General features: G+C 42.9%; 1 protein-coding gene across 4 annotated transcripts; it reads left to right on the top strand.

Annotated features, from left to right (window-relative positions):
- Positions 1–4,348: 4,348 nt before the first annotated feature.
- On the top strand, positions 4,349–18,814 carry LOC139673703 (3 beta-hydroxysteroid dehydrogenase/Delta 5-->4-isomerase-like). Of its 4 annotated transcripts, none has more exons than XM_071559498.1 (4): positions 4,349–4,378; positions 7,499–7,721; positions 12,813–12,977; positions 16,211–18,814. In XM_071559498.1, exons 1-4 carry the CDS (start codon positions 4,373–4,375, stop codon positions 17,023–17,025), a joined length of 1,209 nt encoding a protein of 402 aa, XP_071415599.1. In that variant the 5' UTR covers positions 4,349–4,372; the 3' UTR covers positions 17,026–18,814. The 4 variants fall into 4 exon arrangements, with proteins under 4 accessions (XP_071415599.1, XP_071415615.1, XP_071415606.1 ...); XM_071559514.1 differs by lacking the exon at positions 4,349–4,378 and adding an exon at positions 7,213–7,246 and having other exon boundaries at positions 7,503–7,721; XM_071559505.1 differs by lacking the exon at positions 4,349–4,378 and adding an exon at positions 7,213–7,246.
- Positions 18,815–19,081: the final 267 nt, after the last annotated feature.

Below are 19,081 nucleotides of genomic sequence, written 5' to 3'. Positions count from 1 at the left end.
TTTCCATAAAGAGTTTAACTGATTTAACTGCTCTGGCTTAATCAGGTCTTTTAAATGAAGCTAGGTAAACTGGGATTGTACATACATGAAAACTGCTAATGTGGGTAATCCTTAAAAATGCAGTGTGATCTTAAAATATTTGGTAAGACCTGACCTGGTTTTCTTATAACTGTTTTTATAGTCAGACTCACCAGTGCAGTCCCTGATGTTAAAGCAGCATAAAATGGCAGAGGGATGCTGGACAGCAATGGGACACCACATGTCACTTTGTGCCAAAGAAGTACCAACTTGCTCGGCACCTTCCCTGTTTAGTGCACCTCCCAGTGTTTCCTTGCACACAAGGCTCCCTTTCTTGGCAGAAGGCAGCCACGGACAGTGATCTCTTGCAAACTGCACTGCCCTGGGGACTGTGCATGAGCATGTGTCGTGTGCCACTAGGTGGGACCTCTCCCTGCTCCATTTGGAGTTCTGGCACTGTTCAGTAAAAGCACCAAGAGTAAGTGGCTGCAGACAGGGAAGAGTGGTGGTTTGTAGACTAGTGATCAAGGTTGTCCTGTGTATGAGGGTGAAGGTGGAGGTCTGAGGCCATTCATGCACCCAGTATTTCAACCCAGGAATCAGGGGTGCAGGGGGCTGCACAGTTACTTAACCCTGGTGTGGAGTGTTGTGTGGCCAAATTCCAAGAAGAAAGTGCCCACTCTCCTCCCATGAAGCTTCTGTGGTCAAGGCTTTCTCCTGGCAGAGTAGAGGTGCTGCTTTTTCTGTAGAGGAGAGGGCACAGGTTCTCCAATTCCTGCTAAGCATTTTGCCCTCTGGCTCCTGGTGTAAAAAGGCAAACGGGGGCAGCAGCATCATCTCACTTTGCACATATCTTACAAGAATCAAACAAGGTTCATTAGGTCCTAAATTTACTAGAAGAGATGTTTCCAGCTTATGCAAATGGCAGTGGCTGAAGGGGCTTACTGGCTGTCTGGGTACATCTGACTAAGCTCTGGAGAGGAGAAATATTTCCAGCATGCTTCGTCCAATATATCTTGATGACTTGCCTCCAGACATTGGAACTTTTTTAGATCTGCTTCTGGATAATCTATAAGACCTAGACATGGGCATGGAAAGGGTGAGAGTAAGCTAGTGCCTGAATTTAGCTACTGTCTTCTAGAGCTGTTGCTGTGAAATGGGAAAGCAGGTGGTGAGAGGCTGGGATAACAGCATTTATGCTCTGTTTTCATGAAAATGAGCTCCTCTGTCTCCCTAGTAGTTGACCATCTACATCTTTGCTCCTTATTCTATACTTCCATTTACTAAAGAAATCCCTTTTGCCTGGAGAACTCCAAGTACTGAAAGATCATCTATTTCCTACTGGAATTTCACTTAGATACCTTTCACTTGCAGTCAGACTCTCTCAATGTTCCATGCATGCAGCCAGTCTGATGGTTTGTTCATGCTGCTTCTCGCAGCAGTCTGTGTTCCTTGGAGATGAGGTAGGGCTCAAAACTGCTATGCTGAGGCAGAAGAACCACTAATTTCAGGCTCCAGAGTCTCAGCATTCATTTAAAGCCAACAAAACCAAGATGCTGGAATGCATGCCTTTGTTACAATTGTGAAGGAAATCTTTCAAGAAGAAAAGCCATCTTAAGAAACTCAGAGAGTCTGCTGGAGCTGAAATAATAGTGATGAAAGTTGCAATGCTGAGCTGACTTCCAGTGGCTTAATTTACACCATTGCTGAGTATATGAAATCAAAATCTGTTTTAAAGGAAAAGCAGTGTCACATCATGAAAAAAGCATCATAGTTTATTTTGTATCACCTTCTCTGTTCTTCCCATGAACTGAAACTGGGGGATGAAGGACAGGAGGGCAGGTGGAGCTGAAGGATGTGTGAACTCTACTAAGGCAGCCATAGAAATAGCAGCCTTTGATCACACTGTTCTATAAGTTTTTTGTATAAGATAGCATAAACATCTTAAAACAGAAATGTTTGCAGAGGTCACTAATTGGCAAATCCTGTGATCTGGATGTCTAGTGGAGTACATTTGGAGCCAGATTTGAAAAGGCATGGAGCATTTGCCAATGAAATAAAAGTTAGCAAGTGTCCAGGAATGCAGACATATGGAATGAGCAGCATCACAGAGCTGAAGTATCTTCTTCTCCAATCCTGCCTCTTGCTATTGGCCCTTTAAAGCCATACAAATTTTGTATCTGATTTTTCAAACGACACAAATATATAGAACACCCTCCTAGCCTGTTTCCCCCTTTCAGATCAGCATGTATTCCAAAACTGAGGCAATGCTGTATGCCTGGATAGCTCTGCATCCCCCACAGAGAGCAAGGGGAAGGGAAGATTTTGCCAGTCAGCTTTGTGCAAGCAGCGTGCCACAGGAATCAATACCAAATGGGAATCCCCACAGAACTGGGTATGTGCATCTCAGGGACAAGTGGTAAAACTGCTCTTCAGATGATGTCTCAAGGGTGGCCCTGCAGCAGAGAGCCACTACTGGGGCAAAGGGCCACCTCTCAGTGGTACAGACCCCCTGCCACAGCCTGCTCTGCAGCTGGCAAATATCCTGGTGCACACTTCCCTGGCATATGCAGGGGGGACCATGCTGTCAACAGTGACCTTCTGCATAAACCCCACTTCAAATTTGCCCTAAGGAGGTAGAAGAAAGAAACTACCCCTGTTAGTTGTCTCTGTTTAGACTTTAATTTCTCTCAGAGATAAGAGTGTCTGCAGTGATCTTCCAGAGGCCTTCACATGGAGGCCTTCCTCTCTCTTCCAGTAACAATAAACCTTGTCAGCAGACTGACAACCCAGCAGATAAGACCCAGAAATTATTGCACATGTTGATGGAGTTCAAGGATGTACAAGAAGAGAATGAGACAACTGGGAGTATCCAGCCCTGAGAAGGCTAAAGGCACCAGGGTGGGGGGATCACATCACTGTCTTTCATTACTGATTTGGAGAAAATCCAGCCCAACTTCTTGGATGTGAGCAGTAAAAGGGTGAAAGGCAATGGGCCCAAGCTGCAATGAGGAAAATCCCAGGTAGAAATTAGAGAGAAAAAATTGACTGTGAAGGGAGTCAGACACTGCATCAGGGGGGTTTGTGAAACCTCCATCCTTAGAGATATTCAGTGCTTGACTGGACAAGGTCCAGAGCAACCTTGTCTGATCTGAGGCTGCTTTGAGAAGAGGTTGGGTCAGAGACCTCCAGAAGCACCTGTTAATCTAAATTGTTGGGGAATATCATAGAATCATATAATAAGAGCCACACATGAGATCTGTACCATGTTGTACTACTGTGCTGCCATGATCAACCACCATGGAGCTGCAAAGACAGCACATATATCTCTGTGAAAGAGGTTGCAGGAAGCCTTTTCTGAAGGAAAATGAAAGATATTTGGTGAGTGAGCTCAAAGTAAGAGCTTGCAGGGTTTGACTGGGCTGAGAGACTATTTAACAAGCTCATTCTACAGCTATTCCAAGACTTCGGAAGTTTTCTATGATCGGGATTTAGCCTGTGCCAATGTGTACGAACTCATGCCCTCTTGTCTTCACTCTGTTCTGCTTCCTGTATTTGGTTGTTGTGAATATCTCTGATACAAATTCAAGCAAGGTTAAATTTTTCAAAAAAACTGTGCCCAAAGATTGTGAACTTTTGGGTTAAAGACTAATCAAAGCCTGGTGTTTCACAGCATCCCTGGAGGATGTAGCAGGGATAGGGAATCAGTCTGTTTACAAAGGTAGTTTATCTACAAAATGAGTCCAGATATAAACATTTTCCTTTGGCATATGGTGCAAATTCCCCCAGCCTTTAAATATATAATTAATTCGTCAATTTCAACTGAGGAAACAGTTCTTCCTGAAACAAAAGGGAAAAGAAGGCTAAATGTTTGTTTGTAGGTAATTGCCCAACTCATGTGCTGTCTAATATAGCAAAGACTACTACAAATAAGTCTCTTTGATTTTGGAGATCATGTAAGAAGCATTTACAATCACTTTTCCCCTTCTACTGGAAGAATTTTGGTACTACTGAAATAGGAGGTATTTTCTTTTTCGGATTTGAAGACACAGAAACATAGAAGCCTCTTAAGCTGATTATCTTCATACCTTGATTAACGTGTCTTACAACTGTTTCCCACTATGAAAAGTTGTATTTATTCAGAGTTTGATTCAGGACAGCTGCCTAAAATTTAATTATTTAAATCTTGTTCTCTCTTGTCAATGTGTAACCAGAAGAAGAGGAAAATGTTTCCAAGAGGAAACAGTGCCTCCCCCTCTGCAGGGCAGAAGCTTTCCTTGAGGAAATCTATGTCTCAAAGCACAGTGTCTTTCCCAGAGATGTCAGCATGTAGGCATTTTGAGCTTACAGGCACATGGTGGTAAGAAACACATAAATTTTTCACAAGAAGCACCATGAATATTTCGCGTGTGTGTGTGTGTGTGTGTGGTTTTTGGTCACGATTACTCCCTGTTTAGACAGCAAAAAGTCCGGTTAAATAATGATCATGCCTTTGCTTTTCCCTCCTTCAATTCTCATTAGTCCAGACAATAAGGCAGAATTTAGAAACTCCTTTCCTGTTCTTCTCTTAATCCTGGATATCTTCTCTTGCCTGATTGTACAACTAAACAGCATTGTTCTCTGTAAAAGTACATTTTAGCCCATCTAAAACTGCCAAACTCTGCAGTGTTACTGCATTTAATCATTTCAGTGCCATGATACAGTTTGTTCTCAATACTTCTGGGAAGTTTCCCTTCACTATTTCTCATTCTGTCTTCTCATCTCCACTACACTCCCTTCCAATACCATTTTCTTCTTGTGACAAGAGTAAGAAAATGCATTCCCTGACATCTGCCAGCCACTGCCCCAAAGTATCCATCATGCTAAGCCTGAATAAAGCCAGAGGATCAACACTGTTCCTGAACCAGAAATTAGGGACACAGCTGTGATGGGACATGATGGATGGCACATACACTAACATATCCACTTAGTCCATGTGTAGCAATTCTCCAACACATGCCAAATGTGCAAACTCTGATTTTCTAAAATGATACTCTTAGTAATGCAGTCCATTCTACAGCAAAATATCAGATTGTGGTGGCTTTGTTTTACAGTGAAGTCAAAGAGAAAACATCAACATAGTTAAAAAATTACTTGATACAGAATGCAGAATTGGTTAACTTTTTTAGATGCTGCTGAATTATGTTTTAGTCTGCAAATCCCACACCTTTGCAATAACTGAGAATTTCATCAAGTTGTTCCTGTTGGTCAGGGGTCCAGTGGGCTCTGGCCTTGTTACTCATTGACACCACTCTGGGGTGTACAGCCCATTCCAAAATCTGTCTCTGTGTCCTTTGGGGAACACCAAAGCCATTCTTGCCTGAAGCACAGAGGAGCTGTCATGCCACCCAGCAACCCCACATAGCAATGTCTACAAGAATCAAAAGGTGAAAGTGTTGTCTTTAGGTGGGACTGCCAGAAGCACAAGTAGTCTGAGCATGAATTGAGCAAAATGCTGCTGTCTGACCACTGACATCCACAAATGGCAGCTCAGATGAAGGCTGCCATGCAGTGATGTATAAAATTCCCTCAAACTGAGCCAAGCATTTGTCCAAGTAGTGCCTAAGAGGACAAAAGCACAGCAACAATAAATCTCCCTGCAGTCCCTTATGCAGCCCTCATATCTCATACAAGCCCTGATAAACTGGGTCATTTTTATGGGCAAGTGTGGTATAGGGTGTGTTTTCTATCCTAAAAGGCTATATTGTGTTATCCATTATTATAATGCCTCTTTTAAGGCATTTTATTTCTTTTCTAACAGTAAAATGGAGACTCTGTTACAGAAAGCACCACTTGCATCAGCAGGCTTTGGCCAGTTATTTTTCCTTGCAAAGTGCACAAAATTAATTTGCAGCAGCTTCTGATAAGAACATACAATGTCAAGGTCCTGCCTGTGAAAAGCCAAGGAAAGAAGCACTGATAACAATTTTTTTAAAGCTTTGTTGGGGTAAGGAAAGGATTTTCAAGGATGTTGGGATTGAAACAGTTGCCAAAACTTTGTCATCTATGTCAGCTAGAAACATTTCTCCTCCAACAGAAATGATTTTGCTTTCCTCCTGTCACTTACAGGCCCAGTTTTGCTCTGAAAAAGTAACAATGTGGGGGATGCTTCTTCTACAGCTTTTCTCCAGGTTTCTCTTTAATGAGTGAACAAAATCTATGGTAGAATAAAAAAGGGAGCTCAGCACAAATGGAAGAAAAGCATTTTTAGATATCCATTCCAGTTGTGCCCAAAATCAGTGATTCCTTTTCCAGGGATTTCAGACTAATTAATTGTGTTGCTGGGCTTCTTCACAAATTCCTTCTCACTTATAGCAGCTATGTATTTATCATCTTCCTTCAGCAGGGATGTTTGTCTACCCCTGTGAGAGAGAGAAAATACAGCTGCAGACAGCATGTTCTGACAGACCCAGGAAGGCAGTGCAGGTATTAGGAGCTTCAGGCTAATGCCAAAGCCCTGCTCTGGTTTCATACTAGAAAACAGTTTTGCTAGAACTGGAGCAAAACGCTAGGGAGAAACAGCTGGGCATTTTCCCTGGGTTTTGGAGATGTAAACAAGGAACAACAGAGCTCACTGCAGAGGCACAGCCTTATTTTGACTGGGTACACTCACACTAGATATTTCCAGAGGTAAATCTTTTTCTCCCACAGTGTTAATTTGACTTTAATGGTACATCAAACCATTTCATCACCTCGAATGCCTGTAGTATACCAGAAAAAAAAAACAAAACACCAAATCCCAGAGGTTAGTTTTTGATTTTGCACAGAGAAGCCCATGCTATGGGGAAACCCAGTATCCAAAAAATATACAGCAGTAGAGTCCACTCCTCAAACCACTCTAACTAGCTAATCTTGCTATTTACATTTAATTTTAAAGCTCCCTACCTTCATGTTGGCACTGTATTACACAAGCAAGTGGAGCTAGAGAGAATTAGTAGCATGAGGGTTTACTCTCTGAGAATTTAGGACCACAGGACAATATCTAGGCTTAGACCTCACTGCATCCAGAGCCTTCTTCTTCATGAGGGGTGGTGGTGTGCAAGAATCACAACAAAGGAGGCACTCAAGAGGGAGGGGGAGCAAAATGACTGGGGTAGTCCTCTGCAGTATATAAATACAGGCAAATCTCTCCCACAGTCTTCTGAGTGTCAGAGAGGTGGAACCAAGGACTGAGGCAGACTTCTGTGGGGTTTGTTTGGCATTGAAGTTGATTCTGAGTGTTAATGTCATTAGTTTGTAAAGGATTTGTAAAGGATTTTTCCTTTGCATGAAAAAATATACTACTTCTGAATAGGAATAGGTAGCAAAAGTTAAAACATGCTTTAAAAAATTGCTGTTTGTTGTAGGGATTAGACTTTACCTTTCATTAGTCTCTCCTTCTGGTAATACCTTTTGATTTGTAGGAAATCCAGAGGTTGATGTCATATGTTCATTCCCTCAGGCAGGAGGTGAACCAGCCAGTCTAAGCTCCAGAAACAGGCAGTTCACCACCGAGGAGCAACCAAGAGCAATGTCCCTGGCTGGGGTAAACTGCCTGGTGACAGGAGCAGGAGGATTTCTTGGCCAGAGGATTGTGTGCTTGCTGTTGGAAGAAGAGGAGCCGCTGGCTGAGCTCCGTCTGCTGGACAAAGCCTTCAACGATGAAGCACTCAGGAGATTTGAAAGTAAGAATCAATTCACGAGGGTTATGTATTGCAAGTTTGTGTGTTGCTATGTCACAGGATAGCTTGAAAGTCTTTACCTGTCATCCAAACCAGCTTTGCAGATAGATTTTTTATTTCAAGGAAGCCTTGTTTTGTCCCTCCCTCTCCCTCAAGCTCAGAAATCAGATGTATAATGTGAAAACAAGCATTTTTTTATCAGGCTTGAAGTTTCTCTAGATTGGGAGAGAGAGACCTGTTCATGAAGTAAACAGGCTGTCTTCAACCTGTCTTCTATTACAATAAAACCCACAGAGTAAAATTAATGCAAAAATCTGACACTTCTGCTTGGGGGAAAGGAAAACACAAGCTTTTCTCTACTGGGCAGGAGGGCAGTGTTGTCCAGAGCATGCTGTGCTGAGCTCTGATGTGCCAGACTAGAATGCAGTGACAAAGTTGTCAGTGCAAATTCTAACAGTTTTCTTCAACCTGTGGTTAGTTTGGTTAATAGTGATCTTCTGCCTGAGAGTTGTGATGAGGTATTTTAAAAATCATTGCTACTAACATTATCACAGTTTCCTGTGGAGCAGAACACTTGTGCTAAGCAAAGAGGCAGGACGGGTTTGCTACGTGCAAGGCAGGACTCTGGCTTCTTGATAAGACTGGAGACAGCACAAATGAGTGACACACTCAGTGTCAGAAAGAGCCTGTAGCAGGGAAAGCAGCTCAGAGCATTGTATTTCAAGTGTCCCATTTCCTGGGATACTGAGCACATCTATAAAAGTCACATAGGGACCTAAATTCAATCAAAGTCATAAGTCCTTACATTACATTTACTTAACAATGCTTTCCTCCATCACATCTCCACCTCAAGACTCTTCTTATTCTGTACAGGCAACTACATGGGAACCCTTACAGAGTATCTCTATATGATTTTCTAAAATGCCTCAATCTTTCTATAGAGCATTTAAGTGTCTTCGAAGAACAGTAACAGTGCACTGTAAAACTGGTGTAAATGGCAAAAGCCTTTATGATGGCTTTATACAGCTCAGACTTTTTCCTCATTAAATCTGACTCAGCATTTCACTGAGGGTTTGCTAGATGGCCCTGAGCCTTGCCACAGACTTTCCTGCTCTGATGTCCAGAGTGTTCCCACAGAGACAAAACCTGCAACTGCAGTACAGGCTGAGGCAGCAGGAGTGTGTATAGTTTAGCACTGATGCGGAAGGGCAGTAACAAGAGGCATCTGCACTGCTTTGGACCAAAAAGCTTTGTGGGGATAAAGGAGCATCCTAGGAAGTGAAAACAAGTGTTTGTGTGGGCACAGTCTTGGCTGAGCTGCCGCAAAGGTTTCCCTGTTCTTTTTCTGTTGTTGATAGCAAGGTTTATGATCTCTTTTCTTAGCCTCCCTTCTTTCTCCACTGACCACTGCCCACACACTCCCTCTCCTGTTCTTTTAACATTCCTGTTGCCTATCTAACTAGCACAGGAGTTAGGGAAAAATCAATTAACGAAGCCTTATTTTCCCCATATACTGGTAATAGGATCCATAGATTGGCATCCCAGATGTGTTTAAACAGACTTGACCTCCTGCCCTTTGACTGGCAGTTCCTCTGTCTGCATCAGCCCTTCTGGCTACATCTCAAGCATACTGCCAGTGCATGTGCTTGGGACTACCTGAAATATTTCCCTGCCATTCTCTTTCAAGCCTTTCTCTATCACAGTGACTCCTATTCCAAGTGCAGGGTTGCTACAAAACCTGTGGGTCTGGAGTCTCCTGTCCTGCATTATTTTTATTGTGGGGACTTTCACTTGCTAGCAGATGTTATCTGGATTTATTGAATAATCAGAAGCAGAGTTGTGTGTTGGGTTTTTTTCTCACTAATATCTTGAGCACCTTGAACTTGCCATCTCTTTGCAGGGTCAGGGCAGAGACAGAAGAGTATGTGCAGGTTACAGCTCTTTGTGCCAGGAGACAATCAGGGACACTCCTCTTTTGTCCAAGTAGCTTTCCTGCTGAGACCTTGACCATTGCACTCAGCCTGTGTAGAGCAGTGGCATTTACGTTCTTCCACAGCCCTGGGGAGTCCAGGATGATCCAGTTAATGTCAAGTTCTGTGAGCTGGAGCCTACCCAGTTACATTGTGAGGCTGAGAATGAAGGTCAGGTTGAGCGAGGTGGTTTGATGCCTTGGGTTTCCTACGTCTCATATCTGCTTCAGATTTATCTTTCTGCCCTTCCTGTGCTTCCACTTTAAACAATTCTTTTTTCATTCACTACTGCATTGGCATTTCTGGCAAAGTTAGAACTCCAGTGTTGTTCTCAAGAGGATTTCTCACTTGCCCTTGTCACACCTCTCTGCACATCTCTTCCCTCTCTTCCTGAACCCTCTTTTCATGTCATTTTTCAGAGACACATTTATAGATTGTGTGATGCTTGAGCATTGAGTGGTTTTGCACTGCTAACTCAATACTGCTTCAAAAGAGAAGGAAAATGAAGGGAGAAGGAATGTGAGGGGCTTTTTTCCAGGACTTTTTCTGAGGAAAAATTACTATCTTTTTGCTCAACCTTGCAGACATTAATTTGCCTTTATCAGGGAATTCAAAACAGAAAGACAGAGTAGAAACAGAACATCCAAGTAGCTGAAAGTGAGGCAGAATAAACATTTCAGCTTCTCTGGGCTACAGATGCCAATAAATTGCTTTACCCTTTACAAATTTAAATAAGATGCAGTTTTAATTTTTCTCCTATGAATACACAAAGTAGACCCTTTTAATGAACCATCCAGTTAACCAGGAAAATTGAGAACTCTCATGAGGAATGCCTTTCCCCATGCTCCACCTCACAGATGATAGGTCCTCTATAAAAGAGCACGAAGAAATTCAAGCTAAGTCCCACAGACACTGCTGTTTGCCTGAACTTTAAATAACACATAGAAAAAAGAAAGAGACTTTAGGACAAATAGTCTGATTGGATTGCTGAGTCAAACACTGCTCACAACAGGACACTGAATTTTTTTGAGAAATCACTGCATTCCCAGACAAAAATTACTCCACAGCAATCAGGGAGTTTGCTTACAAGTCACAGGATGCAGAAACCACTGGTGAAGTAGAAAAGGCTTTCCCAGTAGATAGGTACTTCCTCATAATTGCTTTATGCAAAAATGGAGAGCTGAGTTGAATTTATTCTGTTCCTTCCCCTTTTACCTGACACACAGGTGCTTTTTTAATGCCTGGGCAATGGTTTGTGTAGACAGAAATCAAGTTCCTCTCTGCTGTCCACCTCAAGCCAAAACTCCTGTCAGTCATTTCTTGTTCTCTCTCTCTGCTTCCAAGTTCACCTGTATTTTTCTCTTCACTCAGAGCAAAACAAGATCAGTCTGCTGGTCCCTTACATATAGATGATGCTGTTAAAATGTGCAAGGCCCATACTGTACTTACTGTGGCAACTTCTGCTGGCTAAAATGGAAGAGAGGAGCAGACTTTGTGACTCACACCACACATAAAAACTGCAAGCCCAAACAAGGCACAAAGCGGCTAGACAGCAGATTTCTAGAGACTGGTACCAACTATCCTTGTGATTAGCTTTGAAAAGGACAGGCTTCTTCTATACTTTCCCTGAAAGCTTTGACTTGCATGTGTAAAAACTTCCATTTTTGTAACTCCTGTGCCTGGGCACTGTGCCTGGGCACTGTGATGATTTTAGAGGGGTCACATGTCAGAATTTATGTTGAGAAACCTATCTATGTCTAAAAGCTCCTCAAGCCTGTTGCATCATGGTAGTTGTTAAATTAATGCAGGATTACATGGAAGTGTGCTATATAATGAGATAAAGCCTTCTTAAGAAGTTTTTCCACTCAGTTCCAGGTCCCAACAGCTGTCTCTCTTAGTGTTTAATATTAATACATGGGATGAAATACTGCCTGCTTTGGAGCTGGTGACAAAGCACTATGATGCACAAGATTTCAGTCACGGTTCAGGCTAACAGCCTTATCAGTGTCTTATCTTATCTTATCTAAAAGGGGCATTTGATTATGGTGGAAGAAGACAGAGGATCTGCCTGTGCTGCACTCCCTCCCCAGGAGCTGTGCCTGGGGAGCCCTCTAGTGCAGCCACAGCAGAGGCTCCGAGAGAGGACTTGCTGCAATGACACCACCTCCTTAAAAGTTGTGAGTCATGCTGAGAAAGTCCCTTTCTCTCCCACAGCATTGCTGCTGCCAGGCCAGATGACTTCCCAGGAAAGTGGCATTGCCTCAGACTGTAATTTTTTCCAAGGGATCATCCTATGCTGGCTCATTTGTTAGTGTAGTTGTGGGGTGAAGAAAGGATGCTTCTGTCCAGCACAACTCTGGGGAAGGATGGCTCCGAGACCTAGAGCTCCACTGGGGTCACACACACACAAGCTGCTGTGGAAAGAGAGGGCTTAAATATCAGGACTTAAAGCAAGCCAGGGCTGAGGTAGCTCAGCACAACAGTCTTGAGAGTCCGGATAAGATGTGCATCTAAAACTGGCCTCACAGCACAGACACTGAAATGGAGCCAGAGCTGGAGCGAGAAGAGGCACAGTAAACCCTGGCGAAGGTACAAGAAAAAGAGGTGTCAGAACTGTATGTAATGTATTAGAAGAGCTGCAATATGGGCAAGGTGCAGAAAACAGGTGTGAACACATCTCTGTGCTGACATGCTGTGGGTGGAGAGGGATCATTCATCACTTTGAAAACAGAAGCAGGCAGTGCCTTGTTGTTTACCACACTTGGGTTAACACATCTATGGTCACCAAGTCTTCAGAAATGCATAACCAAAGCTACTCCCCTGTGAGCTTTAGAACAGTCACACCTGAAGGAAGCTTGTTATCAGTGGAAAAATTTCTCTTGAAAGAATAGAAAAGAAAGTAACATGTTGAGTATTGGCTCCAAATACATGGTAGGTAATACAACATAGACTTTTATAGCACTGTAATTAGTACTTGACAATATAGTCATTGAAAAATGCCTTCCATTCCACCAGTCTTAAAATATCACCTCTGTGCTGGGATGATCAGCCCTTCACCACTCCTTTCAGTGCTCATCTTAGGAAGCTTGTAAGATCTTTGCTTTGTTTTCTGCTGCCCTTGCAGAGTTCCAGGGTAAGACTGAGGTAAAAATCCTGGAAGGGGACATCCGAGATGTGACATTCTTGCACCGTGCCTGTCAGGGGGTGTCCCTCGTCATCCACACGGCTTCCCTTATCGACACCCTGGGCCTCATAGAGAAGAAGTTGCTCTGGGAAGTCAATGTAACAGGTGAGCAGGTGAAACACCTTTCTCAAACCCATGTCTACCGTGTCCTGGTCACCATCTGTTCAGGAAAGGGAGCACCTGACCTGTGTTTATTTTGAGCCAGATAACTGGGTTGTTCTGCATCTTGCACAGGCACACCTAAGAGTGCAAATCATGAGTACATGCAGCCAGCCCTGGGCAGTTCTGGGCCTCTCCACACCCAGTCTCCCACTGCAGGGCAGTGCTAGATCATTCACTCTTGTCAACATTTACACATGCCCATCCTAAGATCTCCACAGGCTCTGCCTTCAGTGGTGATAGCCATAAATCCATGCTCAGTGGAACTTTCTGAAAGCAATTCACCTCAGAAATCCCAATGCCCATCTCAGAAATCAGTTCTTATTCTCCCTCCTCAGATAACATCCCTGCCTGTGTACCTTTCTTAATTTTTACAAACACTTCAGGCTTTGGCTGAAATTACAGTAATGTTGCATTGATAACATCCCAGAGCCTGTGGCTCTTTGTTTGCTATTCTTTTTCTTCTTCCTTTTCTCCTTAGTCTTCCATTTGCCATTAAGTCTCTGTGTGCAAGAAGGCAGTTGAGAGGAACAAGCACTCTCCCACCTTGAGTTTGTCATTAAAAATTGCCTGAAAAACTCAAAGCTATGGAAGGGAAGGGTTTCACTGACTCAGTGAGGGGATCTCCCCTTCTACAAAGGAACTCCCATTCTTACTGAAAAGATTAGATGAAAGGGAAAGTTTTTGACTTAGGAATGGCCTGTGAAGCATCAGTTGCCAGGATGTTTAAATGTATTACCTAAAAGAACAACTTCACCCCTCTCCCTCTGATCCCAAAACTCTCTGTGCCTTTCAGAGAACTGATACTGCCCAAACTGCATGCACACTGATCTTCTTGGTCAGTGCTTCAGCAGGTGAAGATTTGGGAAAGATGTTCTGATTTACATGGATGGTTTTCCCAGTTCTTTGTTCCTCTCTGCCACAGATACAGGGCTTCTTCAGAGAAAAATAAGGAACATATCTCTACAGGCACCACTTTTACAGTTATTTGCTATCCGCCAGTGTTCAGAGCAGGAGAGGATTCTTTGTAGTTTAATTGCCTCTTACACGCACCTTACAAACAGCAAGATGGTATTATAGCTGTTTTAGCCTCACTCATTGACAGCAGCTTCTGCTTCCAGAACCTTTCATTTCTGCTCAAAGTCACAAGTTGCCAGTGACCACAAACTAGAGCCCAATGGGCAGCCTCTTTGGTCCCTGTCAGGAGGAAGAGCAGAAATGCAAGTTCCTGGAAACCTGTGCATTGGGTAGTATGAAAATATACAGAGCTGGTAATTCAAAAGGAGGATTTGCAAAGCTCTGTCTTTATGACCATGCTGCTTCTGCAGTCTCTTTTTTCCCAGCAGAATGTGTTGCCTAAATCCATGGGGAAAAATAATATTAAAAACAACCCCAACTATTCCCAAACCAGAAAGCTTTGTAGCTCTGACTCCCCTTCCCTACTCTGCTGCCAAGAGTGTTTGCCTATGGATGAGAAAAGCCCACTGGGCCAGAGAAGGTTAGCTGATAACATTTGCTAGAATGGAAGCACACACCAGTCCTGCTCCCAGAGCAAACTGACCCTGCTCAGTAAATACAGCTGTCCTTCTTTCCCTGCTTCCTTATGTTTCCATTCTGAAGCTCTTCTGACTTTCTGACCAGCTAAGACACCACTCTGTACCTGATAGGCTTCCAGGGTGAAAGTTTTGGTGCTCCTGGAAAATAAAACTTTCATAATAAAATTGTTTCAAGGATTCAGATGTGGATGTTCACAAAACAGAGCAGAAGGGAACAAGTTAAACTCACCCTGATACAGGGCCTTCATCTGTCTCACACAATGCCTCCGTGCAAAAATATCTTTTTAGGAAGGAAGGGAAGCAAATTTTTTAAAGGAAGAGAATTAAGAACATAATGAAAATTAATCTAAACAAAAGTACACTCTGTGAATCAGATTCTCAGCCAGAAGGGCTTGATGTGCAAGCAAACCATGGAGACCCACTCCATGGAAGATTTACTTTATTACATGATAAAGGAAAGATACTAAAATTCCCATTATTGTAAAAATCTTTACATTTTATACACACAACCATGATTTTCAAATAAACCACATTTTGTTTGGGTGAAATTGGTCTTGAACAGATACCAACTGTCAAGATAATTTTATGTTTGCTTCCTTTAAAACTTGCTATCTCATTTGAGCTTATCTGTCCCTTCTGCACTTTATTACTTTCCTTCACTTTCTAAACAGCATTGATGGCAGGAATTAAGGTATTGATTTTTAAAATAATACACTTTATTAACCAATTAATTTTCCAGATGACCCTGGCTTATGTGTCATCTAAACATAATAACTTCCATGAACTCATTTTTCACATTAATTTTTTCCTGACTGGGTAACATCTTTGTGCTTCTTTAGTGCTTCTTGAAGCCTCATTGAGATTTAGTTTTTATTTGTATCAACTTCTTTCTTTTTCTTGTTCAGGCTTGAAAAAAAGAAATTTTGGTCCCCCAACACTATTCAGTTCAATAATTCTTCCTATTTTTCACTCATTAATCTGTCCATATTTTGCCCACTTTGCTCACTGCGCTTTATGATCTTCGCCTACATGTTATCATGCCTTGTTTTGCCATGAGTCTCTTCAAGCCTTTCTCTCAAATCAGCTGAATAATGGGTAAACTTGCACTGAGTGTAACTGATTTTGGAGCAGACATTCAGGTTCCATATTAATTCTGTCCCTGCTTAGCAAACCACCCAAGGGCATCTTCCAGGCTGGAAAACAAGGGTTTCAGCACACAGAATGGATGGTACCTAATGAGTGGAGCAGCTGCTGAAGGTTGTCTGCCTTCAGCCAAGTCAATCCAACAAATCAGCACAAGCCTCTGAATCTCTGGTCAGTACTTATGCTAAGATAAGGAAGAACAAAATTTGATTATTGGCATAAGGCAACCCCAAAATATGCAATTAAGACCAAATGTTCACCCTTTTTTAAGTTTGGAAGGTGCACTGGTACCGCTTAAATACAGATTCAGAGCAGGTTCAGTTTCACTGAACAAACTTCCCAGTTCAGGACAGGATTCTGGCAGCTGCAGATAGGGGATGTCTGACGAAACTCAGGCCAGATATGCTGTTTCTGATATAAAAAGCCCTCTTTTTCCTGCTTGGGGAGCTCTAGACTGACTTGCATGTTTCACTTTTGAAGGCACTCAGCTCCTGCTGGAGGCGTGTGTCCGCTGCAACGTCCAGCACTTCATATACACCAGTACCATAGAAGTGACAGGCCCAAACTGCAAAGGTGACCCAATTTTCAATGGTGATGAAGATACAGCTTATGAGAGTACATCAAAATTTCCTTATGCCCAAAGTAAGAGACTGGCAGAGGACTCTGTGCTGAAAGCAGATGGCCAGGTGCTAAAGGATGGTGGCACGCTGATGACTTGTGCCTTGAGATCCATGTACATTTTTGGAGAAGGATGCCCATTTCTTCAAGGTCACCTGGATAAGTGTCTGTTGAACCAAAATGTCTACCTGCGCTTCTCCAGGAAGGAGGCCCTGGTGAACCCCGTGTACGTGGGGAACATCGCCTGGGCACACGTGCAGGCAGCCAAAGCCCTCAGAGTCCCACAGAAAGCCAAGCATGTCAGGGGCAAGTTCTACTACATCTCAGATGACACTCCCCATATGAGCTATGCAGATCTAAACTATGAGCTGGCCAAGGACCTGGGGTTTGGAATCGAGCCCCAGCTCCCCATGCCTCTGACAATGCTGTATTACTTCTCGCTGCTGCTGGAGATCGTGAGCTTCCTGCTCCGGCCCTTTGTCAGGTACATCCCTTCCACCAACCGTCACCTGGTCACTCTACTGAACACTCCATTCACCTTTTCCTATAGAAAAGCACAGAAGGATTTTGGCTACGTGCCTCACTACACGTGGGAAGAGGCCAAGCAGTGCACTGCTGAGTGGATTGCCTCTGTGATCCCCCAGCGAAGGCTGCACTTGCAAAGCAACGCTGCTTAAGCTTAAAGAGGAGCTGAAACCCAGCTAAACAAGAAGTGTCTGGAGCTAGAGGAGAGCTGGGAGAGCAGCAGATAACTATAAAGCATTAAAATGAATACTTTGTGTAACAGCCCACTGATCCGTCCACTGCCCCCAACCCCAGAAAAATAAAAGTGAAATGTTCATCTGTTTGTCAAGTACAGGCTGATGAGAGTAACTTTACTTCATAGTCCACACTCACATCTACATCTTTGGTGCACAAAGACTTACTTTAATAAGATTTCACACAGTTCATGGTGTGAACACATCAGCCCTTCTTTCACCCCAACCCACCTTTAAGGCTTTTGTAAAGCACAACTCACCCTAGAACTATGATTACACTTTACAAATATGTGTCACTCAGCTACACTCTACTCACTCAGTGCTTGCCAATCTTACCAAACACACAGCAGGCAGAGGCCACCTGATTGCAAAAGCTGTTACGAATCTTGCTTACTTTTTAAAGAGCCTTGTGCAGTTTTATGTGCCATTCACCTGACAGTCAAACTTTGAGCACTGTAAGCATTGTGAGGTCGAAATGACAATGTAAGTGCAATATTGTTTCAGTAAGGACAGTGTGTGGAGGGAGAGAAGGGAGAGATTTGTTCAGGTCAATACTTTCTCATACATTCTCATTTTCCAAGTTACCAATGTCTCAGTAAATCTGATGGGTGTCCAGCAGAACAGCTTCAAGAAAATGAAAGGGAGAAAAATTTTGCAGGAGAGCCTTGGCCCTCTGCAGAGTCAAGGTATTTGTGAACACTGATGAAAAGTAAACAGTGCTGAAAAAAACTCATGCTATTACCAGGTTTCAGCTGGGAGCAAAGGCTAACTTTAGCAGACAGATGTACATGTGCTGTCCCCATGAGTTTCTGCAGTATGTGTAGCTTGACTTTTGGCCAAAAATGCAGATATTGTCTGAACAAACAGATGTGATCCACTGTTTGTTTCTTCAACATACATCTCACTTGTTGAAAACAACTTTGAGATGGGACTTTCTCTGTTCATCCACAGGATGGTATGAATAGAAATATTTTACCTGACTCAGTACAAATGTAAATAAATCACAATTCCTGAGATGCTGACAGCTTAAATTCTGTGCTGAGTTTAATTATTCAGCGCCCTAGGCATTAGATAGTCCCAGTGAAAATATTACTATTTGCTTTAGTAACCTCTTTGGTTAACTATGGAAGACCTGAAGCATTACAATACCAGACACCAGAACTTTCAGTCACACTCTGGGTATACAGAAATAAGTTTTCCAGTCTTCTATTGAAGGCCTTGTAAACACTCAGAAAAATAGTACTGTGGATGTTATTTAGAATGCCACTGCTTCACAGACCACCATGCCATCATGTTCACCCTTCTCCAATGAGCAAGCAGTTCTTTTAACACCTCCATCAGTTTCTCATCTGTTAGTGAGCACACAGATCCACCCCATCATGAAGGAGACCCATCCCCAGCTGCACTGCCTGATGATAATGCCTCTAGAGACTGAATCATGAAGAGAGTCATGAGGTTTGCAGCAATCATAAGGGACTTGAAAATTAAATTTGGAGTTACAAATCCTGGTTGGAATCTGTATCAAGCAACTTATGTATGCATTGAAGTTTGAAAACATACAAAATGCATAATTTAACTCATCTGAGTTTGCTCATGGCAGAACATCAGAGTGAGAATTGCTAACTAGCTGTATAACCATTACTAGGAGACCCTTATGCCTCAATATCTTGTAAAAAAAACTAAAGATGGTTTAATAAAGAAACTAATTCCGCAGAGAGGCCATGATTTGGTCCAACTGATCTCATGGCAGCAGTGTACAAAGGTCCTGTCCCATCCCTTTGCCTGGGAGCAAAGTCAAGAGAACAGCCCCACATTCTTATGTTTCAGCTGCTCCAGCATTTTGGTATAAGCTGCAGATCCACACAGGACAGCCCAGGCACACCCTATGTTTTCTTCTCTTTGCTCCATCAATGGGGTAAGAATCTGTCACTGAAGCACCTTCCACTGTCACACCTGCTCACTCAAGTAAACTTAA

Source organism: Pithys albifrons, chromosome 1 (assembly GCF_047495875.1).
Source record: "Pithys albifrons albifrons isolate INPA30051 chromosome 1, PitAlb_v1, whole genome shotgun sequence".
NCBI classification, from domain to species: domain Eukaryota; kingdom Metazoa; phylum Chordata; class Aves; order Passeriformes; family Thamnophilidae; genus Pithys; species Pithys albifrons.
This window is presented reverse-complemented; position numbering and strand designations above follow the sequence as displayed.